Source organism: Lepus europaeus, chromosome 6, assembly GCF_033115175.1.
Source record: "Lepus europaeus isolate LE1 chromosome 6, mLepTim1.pri, whole genome shotgun sequence".
In the NCBI taxonomy this organism is placed as follows: domain Eukaryota; kingdom Metazoa; phylum Chordata; class Mammalia; order Lagomorpha; family Leporidae; genus Lepus; species Lepus europaeus.
In genome coordinates, this window is record NC_084832.1 from 107176322 (window position 1) to 107195307 (window position 18986).

Consider the following 18986-nt stretch of genomic DNA (forward strand, 5'->3'; position numbering starts at 1 on the left):
GTATTGTAGATTATGAGTTAAAGACCATATTGAATAAAAAGCATCAATGTCTTTATTTTTCTAGGTTGTTGACATGACAGTATTCTGTATTTTATTGACATACCTGTTTTCTTATGGAAAGAAAACTTGAAGAAAGTAATTGAACTTATGAAGTCTATTATTTTCTGCGATAATTTAATTATTAAATTTCTGATTCTCTTGGCTACATAATTTTTTAAAAGAAATGGTAGTGATTATCAAAATGGGAGGGAGATATGATGAATTCTTTATTTGCTTTATTAACAAGTGAATGTAATTTTTTAGCTTTTTTGTTCATGTATTGGACTTTTTCTTATAGTAAAAAGGAAACATTATCTATTAACATTTTAATCTTTATGATAAACTGATTTCATGGTTGTAATTTCATATATTCAAAATGTTGTATGTATACTTTGGTATTGATATTAAAATTGAAGGGCAGGGCCTTAAAAGGACTAGGAAAAAGGAATATGTAAATACAAACTTTGAAAGCCTCAAACCTATTAAACTAAAGATAGAGAAAATGAAAATACTTAGTATTTTATATAGGTAATTTTTGAAAGTGTGTTAAGAAACATAACATGCCTTTTGTAGAGAGGAATATGAAACTTGGGTGTTAAGTTTCTGCAAGATCTTATATTCTCAAACTTAATGATTAATTATAAATAAACAGAGTTTTGGACCAAGGCTTTTCTGCCAAGATATAGTACAAGTATTTTTACTTTTTTGGAAAAGGTATAGTGAGGCGGTAAAAAAGTGGCATTTTTTTTCCTACCAGTTTCTTTTTCTTTGGCATATGGTAATAATATTTGCCAGTTTTTCTTCTAGATTTACTAGATTTTTGAAGGTACATACTTGAAAGAATTTTGAAAACTTTAGGTGTACTGAGAGTATATGGTTTACATTCCAGGGTCCTGTTTGTTGTGGGACCATAATGAATAAAATGGAAGATTTTAAAAAGATTTCTTTGTTTGAAAGAGAGAGGGAGAGAGAGAGAAGAGAGGGAGAGAGAGAGAGAGATCGATCTTCTGTCTGCTAGTTCACTCCCCAAATGGTCAGGAAAGTCAGGTCTGGGCCAGGCCAAAACCACTAGCCAGGAACTCTGTCCTGGTCTCCCACATGAGTAACACGATCCCAAGCACTTAGCAAGAAGCTGGACCAGATGTGGAGCAGCGGAGATTTGAACCAGCACTCTGATAAGTCATGCCAGCCTTGCAAGTAGCAGCTTACCTCTGCATCACATTGGAAAATTTGATAGGCATTTAGAAATGTTCTATAGGAATTTGACATTGTAGTATTATATCTAAAATACTGATCTGTAACAGATTATAAAATTTAAAAACTGGTCCTTTCTTTTAACTCGTTTTAAGTGGGTTAAGCTTGCAAAGGGGTTATTGTGAGGACTTCACATTATTTTCAAAATTTCTAGGCCAGCGCTGTGGTACAGCAGGTTAAGCTGCTGTCTGCATGCTGGCATCCTATACAAGTACCAGTTCAAGTCCTGGTTGCTCCACATCTGATCCAGCTCCCTTCTAATGTGCTTGGGAAAGCAGCAGAAGGTGGCCCAAGTGTTTGGGCCCTTTACCCACATGGGAGACCCAAATGAAGCTCCTGGCTTTGGTCTGGCCCAGCCGTGACCATTTGGGGAGTGAACCAGCAGATGGGAGATCTATTTATCCTTTTCTGTCTGTAACTCTTTCAAATAAATAAATACATAAATAATAAATTTTAGAAAAATTTCAAAATTTCACCCCATGGAAAGTTTGCTTTTGTTATAAATTACTCTCATGAGGTATATATTATATATGTGGAAGTACAGAATTGTAACAGAATTTTCCTTAAGAATACTGTTTGCAGTTGGCTGAAATGCCTTCTTTTGAGTAACAGGATTTTATATTTCTTTAGGTTATACAGTGGTTACTAGAAGAAAAGTTGTGTGCACTACAGTGTGCTGTGTTTGATAAGACTTTGGCAGAATTGAAAACAAGAGTGGAAAAGATTGAATGTAACAAGAGGCATAAGACAGTTCTTACTGAACTACAGGTTTGTACACTGACTTGCATTTGGATACCCCATGTCTCATTCTTTTTATAAATTATTTTCTGGGATATATACTTGAAATTGATTATGAAATACATTTCAATTGAAAATATAGCAAATAAAAGGAATCTGTATTAGCTTGTTAGAGTTGCTATGAAAACAAAGTACCACAGACTAAGTGGCTTAAACAGTGGAAATGTATTGTCTCACATTACATTACATGGTGGCTAGAAGATCAGGAGGTTGGTAGGACTGGCTCTTTCTGAGGGTTGGTGCTGTAAGAAGATTCTACTCCATGCCCCTTCTATAGCTTCTGTTGGTTTGCTGACCATCTTTGGTGTTCCTTGGTATGTATGTGTTCACATAATGTTGTCCCTGTATTTGTCTGTGTCCAAATTTCCTCTTCATATACGGATACCAGTCACTTGAGTAGGGGCTTACCCTAATAAATAGGACCTCATCTTCACTGATTATCTCTGTGATAACCTTGTTTCTGATTAAGGTCACATTCTGAGGAACTGGAGGTTCTGACTTAAATATGTTAACTTTCAGTTCAACCCATAGCAGAGACTAAAAATCATTTTAGTGCATCTTCAATTTTTAAAAATAAATAACTAAAAAATAGGCTGACTTGTGGTATGACATAATAAGTACCAAATAACATTTTGTGGGCTTCATTTTTTTTAATCTTTCTCCCATGAATCTTTTTTTTAAGACATTAGTTTATTCTCCACATGTAGTAATAATTGTTAATTTTCATTTTTTAAATATGGCTGTAAACATACAATGTCAGAGCTTCTGGTTAGTGAAATGAGTATAAGGAGACATGCAATAGCAGTCTATTTTATTCCTAAGTCAATAACATGGAACTTGCAATTGGTGCATTCATTCTGTTAAAAGTAAATGTGTGCTATCAGTGTAGTCTAAAGATGCTGAGTTGTAAATTTGAAGCACCTTCCTTTACAAAGAAGAGAAAAGAGATGCATGGAAGGTCAATCACTTTCTCATAGTCATAAACCAGATGACAGCCAAATATGACAAACATTCAGATGTTTTATCTCCTCTAGGGCTAAAAGCTCTTTCCTTGGTTTCATGCTGTTAATTTTCTTTTTTTTTTTTCATATGAGACTTTATTAGTAATGAAGTTGTTGTAGTAATTTTATATTGCACCATTTAGGACAACACTAGTCCTGTGTCTCTCCTTTAACAGATCTTTCTGTAGTGATAATGTTGTCTAATTTTTAAACTTCATTTTACTTGTACTGTTGAGAATTTTAAATTAAAACAAAAATGTTTGAGGATTAAAAGAATACTTTCATTCATTGTTTCTCATCAGTTACCTGGCTGTAGCTATAATTTTGTAGTTTTAAAACCTGAGTTTTTGATCACTTTATTCTCACTTAAGTTGTGAGTCTCAATCTCCTTAATTTGGGATAAACATTTGCACTTTGGTTTTCTTTATTAAAATTTGTTATTTATTTTCATTTGAAAGGCAGACAGCTCTTCCATCTGCTGCTTCACTCCTAGAATGCCAGAACAGCCAGGGCTGGGCCAGGCTGCATCTGGGAGCCTGAAACACGGGTGGCAGGAACCAACATATTTGAACCGTCACCAGCTGCCTTGCAGGGCTGCATTAGCAGGAAACTGGAATCACAAGCAGAGCTGAGACTTGAACCCAGGCGCTCTGATATGGAATATGTGGTGGCTTAGTGCTGTGCCAAATGCTCATCCCATTTGGATGTTTCTTTTTGTAGTTTGAGATTCTGAGTCTTTCTGACACCAAACCAGTCCTCTTGTCCACAAAAGAATCCCATTCCTGTTCTTCTTCTTACTGAAAATTTCTGAATTGTTAGAAAAATCTTGAAGATATGTCTTCCCGTTGTTCCTCTTATCTAGTTCTTAGAAATCAATCTCTCTTAGTAGTCATTTCACATATGTAGTGTGTTACCAAATGACAATTTTTTTTTCCTAGAAAGTTCATCTCTTGATTCCTCTCTTTCTAGGCCATTGTTAGGGGATTCCTTGAATATAGTAAGAGCCTTTTACATGACTACTCTCGTATTATTGTGTTCTTGCTGCTCCTTCCTAAGTATTGCGCTAATCTTTCTGAAATCCTGCATGTAGTCCAGAGTCTGCCATTGTGTGCCAAACTAGTATCCATTTTCTACTTTTTTTTTTTTTTTTTTTTTTTTAGACAGGCAGAGTGGATAGTGAGAGAGAGAGAGACAGAGAGAAAGGTCTTCCTTTTTGCCGTTGGTTCACCCTCCAATGGCCGCTGCGGCCGGCGCACCGCGCTGATCCGAAGCCAGGAGCCAGGTGCTTATCCTGGTCTCCCATGGGGTGCAGGGCTCAAGCACTTGGGCCATCCTCCACTGCCTTCCTGGGCCATAGCAGAGAGTTGGCCTGGAAGAGGGGCAACCGGGACAGAATCTGGCGCCCTGACTGGGACTAGAACCCGGTGTGCCGGCGCCGCAAGGTGGAGGATTAGCCTGTTAAGCCACGGCGCCAGCCTACCATTTTCTACTTTTTAAAATTTAGATTGCTTAGCTTTTGATCCACTTTCCCTAATACCCACCAGTTCTTTCATTGTCTTACAGAGTATTAATGTTTGTAGTATGTGTATATCAGGCTTTCAACTTCATATTGTTTCTGTTACTCTCTCACAATGACTTGTCACAATGCTATTTATTTAAATGTTTCGAAGCTTGATTTAGTTATCTTTATTCTAACATTTTGGTTTCTATAGAAATAAAATTCAGATAATGAACTAGTTAGGCTTAAGAATACTTCAGCAGCTGCTTGTATATCCACAGTTGTGTTAACCATCATCTCTAGTGCCAGAACATTTTTGTCATTTTGAAACCTGTGCTCATTGAAGAGTCACTTCTCATTTCTCCCTCCCCCATAGCCCTTGGAAATCTCTAAAATGCTTTCTGTCTCTGTTGATTTACCTATTTCGCATGTTTCATACAAACTGCATTGGATTGCATGTGAGCTTTTCTCTCGCCTCTTTCACTCAGCATAATGCTTTTCAGGGTCATCCACATTGTAGCCTGTGTTAGTACTTGATTCTTTTTTATGGCTAGATAATATTCCATTATGTAGATATATATGAGGGGATTTTTTTTTAAAGTTCGTGGAAAATGGAATTAAAAAAGTAAGCTTTGGTACAAAAGTTTTGAAATGCATAGTTTTTTCACAATATGCATTTTTTTGTGGACTTTTTGATGCCTCTCCCCAAAATGAATGGATTTCAAAATTTATTGTATCAAAATAAACTTACATTTTAATTGTATTTTCCCCAGTCTTGAAGTACTCTTGTATATATGCCACATTTCGTTATGCATTCCTTTGTTGATGGGCATTTGGGTTTGATTTTTCCTAACTTTTTGAATATTATAATTTGGCAATTCCAGCAATCAGATTTTTTTCCACCCTTCCTAGCTTTTTTAATTTTTATTTTTATTATTTTTAATTTATTGTTTAAGGAATACAAATTTCATAAGTACAACTTTAGGAATATAGTTATTTTTCCCACCAAATCAGCCCTCCCATGCATACTCCCACCCCTCCTCCTCCTCCTCCCTCTCCCCTTGCCAGTCTCATTCTCCATTAAGATTCAACCCTCCTAGCTCTTTTGTTTTTGCTGCTTATTATGGCTTATTGTTTGTTTACTGGCTTTTCAATTTTAACTTTCAAACTCTACCCCCATCCTCACCCCTCAACCATCTTTTCTAAATTTTTGGATAGTATGTATTCTTTGTTGTGTGTGTCTGCTGTGGTCTCTGTTTCATTTGCTTAGAATTTAGGTTGGTTGTTTTGTTTTGTCTTAAAGGTAAAAGGAAAAAAAAAAAAAAACAAAAAAACTCTCCCAGTCTGCAGATTGTCTAAGTACGTGTATTCTTTAGGGCACTTACAGCTTACTTTATCTAACCTGCCTTCAAAAAGTTCATGGAAATTATGTTACTGGAGTGTTGAAATTCACACATAGATGTTTTCATAGTACACCTTTTCCATGAACTTTTTGACAATTGCACATATTGCCTGCATGTTTTGAATCAGAAGGCCTTTCGGAGGTGAAAGCTTAGTCTTTTCAGTTCTTCTCTAAGCCCAGTTTCTTTTTCTTTCTTTCTCTTTCCTCCCTCCCTCCCTCCCTCCCTCCCTCCCTTTCCTCTTTTTCTTTCTTTCTTTTTTTTAAACATTTATTTATTTAAGAGCCAGAGGCAGAGAGAGAGAGAGAGAGAGAGAGAGAGGTCTTCCATCTGCTGGTTCACTCCCCAGATGGCCGCAACGGCTGGAGTGGACTTGGGCATCTTCTACTCCTTTCCCAGGCCATAGCAGTGAGCTGGATTGGAAGTGGAGCAACCGGGACTTGAACTGGTACTCATATGGGATGCTGGTACTGCAGGCGGGAGCTTTACCCACTATGCCACAGTGCCAGCCCCACCATGTTTCTTACTGTGGGCATGGATCTAGCCTTCCAAATTGCCTGGGATGTACAGGAGCTTTTCAAAGCCCTTTCTTACCGCTTTGCTTCACAGGCTTTTCTGTTTGTTGTTTTCTCAGTTGTCGTTCTTTCCTCCATGCTGTTGTGTTTAATATAGACCTGTGCCTTTAAATGTTTTTAGGCGAAAGCTATCTGAGAAGCTTCTCCAGTCTTCGACATTATTCAGAATTTGGTGAAACAAATGCCAGACTTTGTTCTGGTCCTTGGAAGAGTTGCCAGTCAGGTCAGCCAACACTCACAACCGAAGTTATTTGAAAATAAAGTCCATATTGGTTCCTTTGGCACCTGCACCCTGCACCAGGTGTTCCAGTTGCCATTCTCACAGCTACTGCTGATATGAGTGTGGGGAATGATAAATAGGCAATTACAGTATTTAGTGCCCGGTAGCAGCTCATTCTTCCCTATCCTTCCCCTAGTTGTTGAGTCTTTTTTCCGTTTATGTGAAAGTTGATTTTCACAATGTTTGCTGGTTCATTAGTTGCTTTGGAAAAGGAATAAATTCCCAGAGTTCCCCTTTAGTCATGTTTGATAATGCTGCTTTTAGGTTCTCCAATGTTTAAACCTCACGTCACATATTTTAGCAAATGATTATTACTTTGTTAAATCATCTACTGTTTTTTAAGATGCAACCAAAATCAACTTCCTGAACATTATACAATGGATATATATTATTCTGTATTTAATTTTGACGACTGAACATTTTCCTGATTGCATATATTCATTTATGTATTGTATCTAACTTACTTTGGTAGAAGGCAGTATGAATTTTGAAAAATTCAAATTTAAAACTCATGTGAAACCAGCTAATCCAGGATGGTTTAGGAGATATTTTACATACATTTACATTTACATACTTAATTATTTTTAGTGATAGTTACCTTTGTTTCTAGCACTGCAGTTACTAGGAGAGGATGGAGGTAGACTTTTGAAGACCTTTAAAAGACTTGAGATTAGTTTACCTGTGTAAAAATTTGATGAAAATAGAATTGGGTAGTATAGACTTTACCTTTAGAAGAAAATTTAGGAAGTTCTCTATTGTGCTAAAATCCATTATTTTTTTAAAGATTTATTCTTTATTTATTTGAAAGGCAGAGTTAGAGAGAGAGGGAGAGACACAGGGAAAGTTCTTCCATCAGTGGGTTCACTTCCCAAATGGCTGCAATGGGGCTGGGCCAGAAAGAAGCCAGCAGAAAGGAGCTTCTACTGGTTGTGCCATGTGGGTGCAGGACCCAGGGCCTTCAGCCATTTTCAGCTACTTTTCCAGGCACATCAACAGGGAGTGGCTGGAAGTAGAGCATTCAGAACTCAACCCACTGCCCATATGGGATGCCAGTGTCACAGGTAGCCACTTTGCCGGCTCTACCACAACACTGGCCCCCAGAATTATCTGTCTTTTTAAAGTTTTGAAGAATATTACTGTCTTACTACATGACATGACCTTTGTCCATTTGCTTGAATTTGAACCTAGTTTTAATGATTAGTTTCTTTTTTTTTTTAATCTTTTATTTAATGAATAAATTTCCAAAGTACAGCTTATGGATTACAATGGCTGCCCCCCCCCATAACTTCCTTCCCACCCGCAACCCTCCCCTTTCCCGCTCTTTCTCCCCTTCCATTCACATCAAGATTCATTTTCAATTCTCTTTATATACAGAAAATCAGTTGAGTATATATAAAATAAAGATTTCAACAGTTTGCCCTCACATAGCAACGCAAAGTGAAAAATACTATTGGAGTACCAGTTATAGCATTAAATCACAGTGTACAGCACATTAAGGACAGAGATCCTACATGATTTTTTTTTTTAATTTATTAATTTTCTATGTAATTTCCAATTTAACACCAAGTTTTATTTTTCCATTTTCAATTATCTTTATATACAGAAGATCGATTCAGTATATACTAAGTAAAGATTTCATCAGTTTGCACCCACACAGAAACACAAAGTGTAAAAATACTGTTTCAGTACTAGCTATAGCATTACTTCACATTGGACAACCCATTAAGGACAGATCCCACATGGGACGTAAGTACACAGTGACTCCTGTTGCTGACTTAACAATTTGACACTCCTGTTTATGGCGTCAGTAATCTCCCTAGGCTCTAGTCATGAGTTGCGGAGGCTTTGGAAGCCTTTAGGGTTCGCCGACTTCGATCTTATTCCGACAGGGTCATAGTCAAAGTGGAAGTTCTCTCCTCCCTTCAGAGAAAGGTACTTCCTTCTTTGATGTCCCCGTTCTTTCCACTGTGATCACACTCGTTGAGATCTTTCATTTAGGTCTTCTTCTTCTTTTTTTTTTTTCCCAGAGTGTCTTGGCTTTCCATGCCTGCAATACTCTCATAGACTCTTCCGCCAGATCCAAATGCCTTAAGGGCTGATTCTGAGGCCAGAGTGCTATTTAGGACATCTGCCATTCTATGAGTCTGCTGTGTATCCCACTTCCCATGTTGGATTGTTCTCTCCCTTTCTGATTTTATCAGTTAGTATTAGCAGACATTAGTCCTGTTTGTGTGATCCCTTTGACTCTTAGACCTGTCAGTGTGATCAATTGTGAACTGAAATTGATCACATGGACTAGCAAGATGGCATTGGTACATGCCACCTTGATGGGATTGTATGATTAGTTTCTTTTTAATGTAGCAAAGAGACATTTAACAAATGCTGAAACAGTTTTCAGCATTGGAATATATGTAGATATAACTAAAGCCAGTAGTCAGTATGATGAAAGAAAAGTTACAGATCCTGGAGAATTAGTTATATGATAATTTTCTATATAATTTGGGACTTGATTATATTCTGAACAGTGAAATTTTTATGTGTTTTCACTTTTTCAAGATTTCAAATTGTAAGGTTAATTCCAGCAGTTATTTTCATGATTTTTATTACTTTTTAAACAAAAGGATATGTAACTTTTTAGGTTTGTCTGTCTTTGATGCTACCAAAATAACTTTCCTTTAATGCTAACCATTATCATTTATTGTGTATTGAATAGCAACAGTGTAATAAAATTGAATATTATCGCCTAATAGTTTTTCTACTCTGCTCAGGCCATACTTCTTACATATTTCTTGATAATTCCAGAGAGGAAGTAAAATGAAAATTCTTGACTCCTTAAATCAGAACTGTAATTAAGCAGTGGTATAATAACTGATAGGTAAAAGTCAAAACAGTTTTCAAAGGGAAATTGATTTTTTTTAAGATTTATTTATTTGAAAAGCAGAGTGACAGAGAGCGACAGATTTTTCATCCACTGGTTCACTCCCCAAATAGCCACAACCGCTGGAACTAGGCCAGGCTGAAGCTAGTACCTGGGTCTCCCACAGGGTGGCAGAGGCCAAAGTGCTTGAGCCATCATCTAATATCTTCCGAGGTTACATTGGCAGGAAGCTGGATTAGAAGCAGAGCAGCTGGGACTCTGTCCAGTGCTATAGTACAGGATGCCAGAATTGCTAGCAGTGGGTTAACCTGCTGTGCCACAGTACTGGCCCCAGAAATTGATAATCTGAAATTCATTATTAACAAACAAAAGGTAGAAAAATATTATGTGTTCATCTCCTATGCCAGATAAAACAGCAATAACACACTAAACTCCAAACTTAAGGAAGTCATTGGCCTCAGAAAGATTTGCCAGAAAATGGTGATAAATCTTTGAGGAACAGATCCTTGATGTCTCATACTAAACTCTTCTGGAGTGTAGATAAAGATGAGGCCTCATTTATATGAAGCAAGCCCGACTGTTAAATTCTTAGCCTAACAGAAGACCAAACATGATTTTATTTCCTAACATGGGTTTCTTTCACTAATGTAAGGCATGTTCATCATAAATTATTTTATTTTATTTTATTAATAGAGGAAAGTTAAAACAAGAAATAGCATGGTTATCTCAGGTGCCAAGTAAGAATTTGCTAACATTCACCAGCCATTTGTGGGAAAAGTAGGGCAATGCTTCATAAAGGATCTCCATCAGAAACTTGTTGTAATTATTGTGTTTAACAGCACATCACAGGAAATACTTCCCCTAAAATTCAGAATGGAGGAAAAGGTTTATTGCTAGATGCTAATGACATAGGCAGGCAGATAGGATAAAACTGATTAGAATTATGAGCTTGAAGACCATGCCTTCACCACACCCCTGTGTGAGCTCATCCCCCTATCTGACCACACCTGTACACCCACCTGCCAGTCAGGCTGAGTAACCACTCCCCTTTGGGAGTGGATAAAAGGCCTGGAGCCCAGTGGGCTCAGCCCTTATTTTCCCTCACTGCCCTGGATCCCTTGGTTGCTCCGTGTGGCCTTCAGGCTGCCTGCACTATCTGCCTTCGCTTCGCTACCAATGCTGAGCTACTTGTGGCTACTCATAACCAAATGCTAGCTACATATGGTTCCTGGCCTGCTCTCTGCTTGGTATGGACCCCAACTTAAGTCTCTAGACTTTTCTTTCTCCTTAGATAAAGCCCTCACTCCCCTGTGCATTTCCCTCACTAACTAGAAATCTTAAAAAACTGACCATGGTGCCTGGTCTATTTGATCCAATATTCAGAATTCTTCTCTGAATTCATGGCAAGAGTCCACATCTTTATTGATATGAGAAATATTGATAAGCAGGTCATTTCCACTACTATTAGAGCTTTGGTGGTAGTCTAGTGACAATAGAAGAAATGAATAATTGTTGTTAAGTGATTCCCCGATAAAATTAACGTGGTAAAGTTTTAGCAACTGTGTGGTATTTGGACAATATATTCTAGGGACTTTCCTATATACATTGATAACAGCTGGTTAGAAAATGTAATGAAAAAGGTTTCTTTAGTAGTAGTTACTTAAGGCCGGCGCCGCGGCTCACTAGGCTAATCCTCCACCTGAGGCGCCAGCACACCAGGTTCTAGTCCTTGTTGGGGTGCTGGATTCTGTCCCGGTTGTTCGTCTTCTAGTCCAGCTCTCTGCTGTGGCCCAGGAAGGCAGTGGAGGATGGCCGAAGTGCTTGGGCCCTGCACCCGCATGGGAGACCAGGAGGAGGCACCTGGCTCCTGGTTTTGGATCGGCCATTTGGGGGGTGAACCAACGGAAGAAAGACCTTTCTCTCTGTCTCTCTCTCTGTAACTCTGCCTGTCAAAAAAAATAGTAGTTACTTAAAAATTAAGTACTTAAGAATAGACTCAAATGGGTTTTTAATGCCTTTATGAAGAAAAAAGCCAGTAAAAGACAAAAGGAGTCACAGGTGTTAAATTGTGTCCCTATATAGGAGGACTTAATTTAATCTAGGAGGGCTGAATTATTCCCGAGTCATTATTTTTTTTTCTTTTCTTTTTTTCTTTTTTTTTTTTTTCTACTTATTTGACAGGTAGAGTTATAGACAGTGAGAGAGACAGAGAAAAATGTCTTCATTCCATTGGTTCACTCCCTAAATGGCTGTTACGGCCGGCGCTGCACCAGTCCGAAGCCAGGCGCCAGATGCTTCTTCCTGGCCTCCCATGCAGGTGCAGGGGCCCAAGCACTTGGGCCATCCTCCACTGCCTTCCTGGGCCACAGCAGAGAGCTGGACTGGAAGAGGAGCATTCGGGACTAGAACCCAGCGCCCATATGGGATACCAGTACTGTAGGTGGAGGATTAACCAAGTGCAACATGGTGCCGGTGCCCCCAAGTCATTATAAATTCAGAATACACCAAATTTCAACTGGATTTCTTGTGGAAATGGATGGGTTGTCATCACACCCTGGAATACAGTATTACATTGGTTATGTCTTAGGAAATTTTAAGTAATTTTAAACGCTTTCAGTCTTTCCTCCTTTTCTCTACCAATATAGTAAAATCTTTCTCTACCAATATAGTAAAATCTAATACAGGGAACAGTTTTGACTCATAGATACCTGGTGTCCATTTATTCACTAGCTTTTTATAGTAATATTTTCTTATTAGGCCATACTTGATGCATAATGAACTATTTTTATATGGTTATAAAGTTCTTTGATATATCTGCAAAGCAGTTCTTGGCTTGTCTGGTTTGCTGAGCAAGGCTCAGTATGTCTGACTCCCAGCAGTTGATGTGATTCGTGCTTTAAGAGCTAGGGTTGTGTCATAATACAAGAAACTACTTGTGCCAAAGAAGAAACCAATTAAAAGTTAGAATAGTCAAAGAGATAATAATACAATACTACTTTGTTGAACTTAGATAAATGACTCATTTATATATTTTTAAAAGTCTCAAATAATGGCCAAAACAGAGACCTACGCTAATATACACTATGATAGTTTGAGTTAAAAAGAAACAATTGTACAGTTTTCTTATTGTATAAAAGATAAGAAAGAAGTAAATGTCCACATTTTGATTTTATTTTCTATAGTACTGATTTAATTTTTAAGTGATAGTTTTTTTTAATTAAGAACACTTTAAATTTTACAATAATGAAAGCAGATTCCTCTATACCTTTTTTTTCCAAGCTTTATTTATTTGGGGGCCAGCACCATGGTGCACTAGGTTAATCCTCTGCCTGCGGCACCGGCATCCCATAGGGGAGCCAGGTTCTAGTCCTGGTTGGGGCGCCGGGTTCTTGTCCTGGTTGCTCCTTTTCCAGTCCAGCTCTCTGCTGTGGCCCAGAGGGGCAGTGGAGGATGGCCCAAGTGCTCGGGCCCCTACACCAGCGTGGGAGGCCAGGAAGAAGCACCTGGCTCCTGGCTTCAGATTGGTGCAGCACCGGCTGTAGCGGCCATTTGGAGAGTGAACCAACAAAATGAAGACCTTTCTCTCTGTCTCTCTGTCTGTATAAACCTGTGAAATAAATAAATAAGAAATCTTAAAAAAAAAAAAACACAAAAGCTTTATTTATTTGAAAGAGTGACAGAAAGAGGGAGAGACATTGACAGAGACAGAGAGAGAGAGATGGCTGCAACAGCCAGGGCTAGGCCAGGCTGAAGCCAGGAGCCAAGAGCTTCATTTAGGTCTCCCACGTGAGTGGCAGGGCCCAAACACTTACACCATCTCTGCTGCTTCTCAGGCCATTAGCTGGATCGGCAGTGGAGCAGCTCGGACACTAACCTGTGCTCACATGGGATGCCGATAAAAGTGGCAGCTTTTACCTTCTGTGCCATACTTCCTGCCATCTTGCCTTAAAAGTAACCACTTTTCACCTTGTTATGTACCCTTCTAAGCCTTTTTCTCATATGCATGTCATAGGTTAAATGACTTTTTTTGTTTTCCTTTTTAAGTAAAGATAGAACAATAATGATATATATGTATAATTTGTAAAATACCCACAAAGACCACCTGACTAAGGAAATAAATAAAAGCCATTCTTGCATCCACTGGGGCTCAAAAATACCATCTCATATATCATTTTTGAAAAAGTTAGTTGAAATAGTATAGTCCTCAGAAAATTGAATCCATATTAATGGTGTGAAGTTATGCTATTTGTCTTTGGGTCTTAATAATGTGCATAAGAAAGTCATGGAGAAAATCTTCACTTTTGAGAGTTATAGGTGATTGATTGTCTAGGCTATATTAATGGACTTAAGAATATGAAATTAAATGTTTTGGTAAACATTCTTTTACACTATTATTAAAGTGTCAATTTGTAAAGCCTTTCTGAAAACATTTAGGCAAGAAGTTTAAAAATATATTTGATCTCAGGAATGCCACCTCTGTGAATGTATCCTAAAGAAATCATGTGAAAGAAAGTCAAGCTTATTAATTTCAGTAGTGTGTTAACAGGACATTGAGGAACATTAAACCTATCCAATAGAAGAGTATGTAGATAATTATTCAATCTGCTGTACATTGATACATGAGTAGTTTTAGAAGAGGATCTTTGATGACTTACAGATATTTCTATTGTATAAGTCTCAGTAAGAAAATGAAGTGAGGTTATCACTATATTTAAAAACAATGCAGATCCCAGGCTTTCATTTTAAAAATAATATGAGTATTACTTTGTGAGAAAACACCTACAGATTTAGAAGAAAACAAGCTAAATTTAAGTTAAGAGTGCTTCATACTATTTCATACTTTCCTGGTGTATATTTCAAAGTTAGCTTACTTTAATTCTTATTTCAGCTGCCTCTGAGGATCCAGTTATTTATAGGGTTTTTGTTAGATATACATAGATTATTTTTTAATCTTAAAATGCAATTTATGTTTCATTTTTATTTTTTTCAGGCCAAGATAGCAAGGTTAACCAAACGCTTTGGAGCAGCCAAAGAAGACCTTAAGAAAAGACAAGAAGTAAGAATTTCTATCTGTACATAATTAATAATCACTGACAAGTGATAATCTTAGCAAACAGGAGAAAACTTTTCCTTTATTACAAGTCTGAAACTTGTTTTTTTCTTTCAGATTTATTTTTTGGGAAAGCAGAATTACAGAAATGGAGGGTGAGACAGAGAGAGACCTGCTGGTTCACTCCCCAGATAGCCACTACAGTCAGGGATGGACCAGGTTGTAGCCTGGAGCCCAGAGCTCCATTTGGGTCTCCCTTGTAGGTAGCATGAGCCCAAGTACTATGGTCACTTCCACTGCTTTCCCAGGTGCATGAGCAGGAAGCTGGATTGGAAGTTGAGATGCTGGGCGTTCATATGAGGTGTTTGTGGTGCAGGCATTGGCCTAAGCTGCTGTGCCACAACGCTGCTCCTCTGAAATTTGTTTGCATACTATTCACCCTTCTATTATTTCTGGACCTGCATCTCTACAACTAATTCACCTTTTCTAATCGTCATTTACTATTCTCGTAGATTGGCATTTATATTCCTGTTACTTTCATTCTTTATTCCCCATGGAGTCAGTTATTTATTATCCTATTATTGTAACATAAAGGATTAGATTGTATTGCCTTGAGTGCTTCCCCCCCTTTTTTTGAGTATAGAATTAAGTCCAAACATCATAGCATAAATTGTTCCATGTCGTTTTCGAGATTTTAATAATTAATAATAATCATTATTCCTATAGGTTTTTCTATAGTGGTACATTTTCATGTTATAATTTGATTTTAAACTAAAATTCCTTTGAAGTAATTATAGATTCACATGAAGTTGCAAAAATGAGTATGTAAAAGTATATAGTATATACTGTGTAATGTGTGTATATACATGTGCATGTACATAGATATACACAAATACATAGAATCATATGAGCCTGTCTTCCATCAGTGGTAAAATCTTACATAACTGTAGTATAATTCAAAATCAGGAAGGTGGTATAGTTTGGTTAGGTAGCTTGCATACCTTATCAGCTAGCACCAGGTCTTACATGAATTCTTTGTGTGGCTTTCCATGCATGTCTGTGTGCATGGTTCTCTGAAGTTTGATCTTGTGTATAGATTTATGTACCTCTCATCACAGTAAACATGTAGAATTGTTCTGTCACCAGAAAAGGAATCTATCACAGTATTGGTTAGTGGTTTTATCCTTGTTAATTTGTTTTCTTTCTTTTTTTTCTTTTATCTTTTTCACCTTTAACTTCTCTCTTTTTATGAGCAACTACAGTTGATTTTAATATTTGTTTTAATAGAGAATAATTTCCATATATTTTTTAAAGATTTATTTATTTGAAAGAGTTACACAGAGAGAGAAGGAGAGGAAGAGAGAGGTCTTCTGTCTGCTGGTTCCCTCCCCAACTGGGCGCAACGGCTGGAGCTGCGCCTATCTGAAGCCAGGAGCCAGAAAGTTCTGGGTCTCCCACACGGATGCAGGGGCCCAAGGACTTGGGCCATCTTTTACTGCTTTCCCAGGGCATAGCAGAGAGCTGGACTGGAAGTGGAGCAGCTGGGACTTGAACCAGCGCCCAGATCGGACGCCATTACTGCAAGTGATAGCTTTACCTGCTACACTACGGCAACGGCCCTCTCCCTACATTTTCATCTGGTTATACTGAGAAATTATTTTCATTGAAACTTCTTCAATGAAGTTTCCAAACTCTATTTCCTTAGTTTTGTTTCTGTGTTATGCTTTTAAAACTGAGCTATTTTATTTCTTACATTCTTATTTGAAACTGAGTATACACTTTTGTGAAGGTGGAGTAACAGAGGGGTGGGTAGAGATCTTCCATCCACTGATCCACTTTCCTAATGTGTGCAACAACTGGGGCTGTGTCAGGCCAAAGTCAGGAGCCTCAGAACTCTATCTGGATCTCCCACCTAGATGACAGGAACCCAGGTTCTTGGGCCATCACCTGCTGCTTTCCAAAGCACGTTAGCAGAAAACTGGATCAGAAGCAGGGTTGCTTGTGACTCTTAACTGGCTCTCCAATAAGGGATACAGACATCCCAAGTGATAGTCTAACACTCTACACCACAATACCAATTTCTAAAGTTTTTACGTTAGAAAATTTATTTGATATATATGAACCACACATTTTTCTTTGGAGCTGTTTTTTTGTGTTTTGTACAATGTGAATTTCTACTTTTCCCTTTTCACATGCAGTCCATTGCGTACTTTTGAAATGTATTGCATGTCGAATTTATTTTCAAAACTGCTTCCCAGTGCTCATTTATTTACTCAGAGATAGGAGAAACTTAAAGGAATAATATGAGAGTGTTAGAGTCCTTGAAAAATTTCTGTTTTGGAAGCATAAAAGCAGTATTGAAACAAGGAAAGATATTACTATGTAGCCCATAAAGATGGGGGTGATATTTTTTATCCCTCCTAGATGTTTCAAGAGTTTTGTGCTTTCTTTTCTTAATTCTTACAGAGGTAACTTAAGGGCATGGAACTCACTGACATAATTTTGGTTTTTTAAAGCATTGACAGAATGTGAGCTCCCATCCATTAGTTCAGTCCCCAAATTCCCCAAATGCTTGAAGCTAAGAACTCAATCCAAGTCTCCCATGTGGTTGGTTGGGACCCAGTTCAACTTCTTGAGCCATCACCACTGCTGTCCAAGGTCTACATTGGCAGGAAGCTAGAATCAGGAGCAGAGGCAGGACTTGAACCAGGTACTCTTGTAGGGATGAAGGTGTCCCAACTGGTGTCTTAATCACCAGGCTAAACAAACCCACATTTTAATTGTTAGTTATCTTAGTGCCTCATCTATTCTTGTTTATGGTTTATTTTCAAATGTCTTGGAATTTTTGTGCCTTCCAATTCTAGTGCCTTCTACAGTTTTACATCTGTTTCTTGGTAGGTTTTAAAAACAAGAGATAGAAAGGAATTTTTAGTGCTATTGTTCTCCCCCTTATCAAAGTAAGTAAATAAAAATAAAACCTTAAATACTTTTCTATTATTTAGATTTGTTCCTTATTCTTATGCTACTAGTGAGTTAAAACAAACCTCACTACTGAGGTTGTCTTAAATTCTAAGGAAGCAGAAAGTCCCCATAAGACAGTGGCCTACTAAGACCACAATCATAATCTAATTTGTTATGCTGCCTGATAACAACTCTGCTTGTTGTATATTCTAGTCCATCATATAAAATAATTGCCAAGGTATTTTACAGAATTATTTTGTACTCATATCTTTTTTTACTTTATTAAATCACATCAAATAGTTTTAAGTTTGAACTACTATAAAGCACTTTGGTGAAAACAGGGATAGTATATTGTCAAACCTAAATGCTTTTCTTTAAAACCATTCTAGTCCTTTTCTACATATATCTATGAAATCAATCACTTAATTGGTTTCCAGTTAAATTTTGTGCTAAATTTAAATCACAAATGTAGGTTTTTGAAATTTTAAAAAGTTTTTCTATTTTTACTTGTGGTAAAAAATGTAAAGATTAGACTCTTAGATACCTGTAGTTTATTATATTCAGTTGTTGTGTTATAGATCACTGAAACTGTTTCATGTAATAAAACAGGACCTCTGTATCCATAAAGAAACAATTCTTGCATTATTTTTCACTCAAGACCCTGGCAACCATTACTCCCCTTTATGTTTTCATGATTTTGACCTCTGCAGTGAGTTTATATAGATGGGATCATAAAGTATTTGTCTCCTTATGACTGGCTTAATGAAGAGTCATCCATGTTGTCTCATGGGATAGGATTTCCTTCTTTTTTTAGGCTGCATAATTTTCCATCATATGCATGCATCACTGTTGTGTTTTTTTGTTGTTGTTTTTGTCCAGTCACCTGGACATGTGTGATTATTTGGCATAATGCTGCAGTGAATATTGGTGTTCAGAAATATGTTCAAGATTGACAGTTGATCATGTTGTCAGTTCTTTTGGATGTTTAATACCCAGAAGTGGGATTAATGGGTCCTATTTTATCACTTGTGGATATTTGAGGAACTTCCTTACTGTTTGCTGTAGGGGCTACAGCATTTGATGTTACTAGCAGAGGTGCACAAGAGCTCCAGGTTCTCCACATTCTTTCCAACATTTGGTATTTTCTCTTCCTTAGACAGTGAACATCCTGATGGATATTAGTTAATACTTCATTGTGGGTTTGAGTTACCTTTCTTCAGTTACTAGTGATGTTGAGCATCTTTTCATATGC

General features: G+C 37.5%; 1 protein-coding gene across 7 annotated transcripts in view; it reads left to right on the forward strand.

Annotated features, from left to right (window-relative positions):
* ATF7IP (activating transcription factor 7 interacting protein) overlaps window positions 1-18986 on the forward strand; it is a 140066-nt gene that overhangs the window by 64710 nt on the left and 56370 nt on the right. For all 7 annotated transcript variants that reach the window (XM_062194861.1, XM_062194862.1, XM_062194858.1 and 4 more), the window contains exons 5-6: window positions 1924-2061; window positions 14714-14779. In XM_062194861.1, coding sequence (XP_062050845.1) covers window positions 1924-2061; window positions 14714-14779 — 204 coding nt within the window. The remainder of the gene's footprint in view (window positions 1-1923; window positions 2062-14713; window positions 14780-18986) is intronic.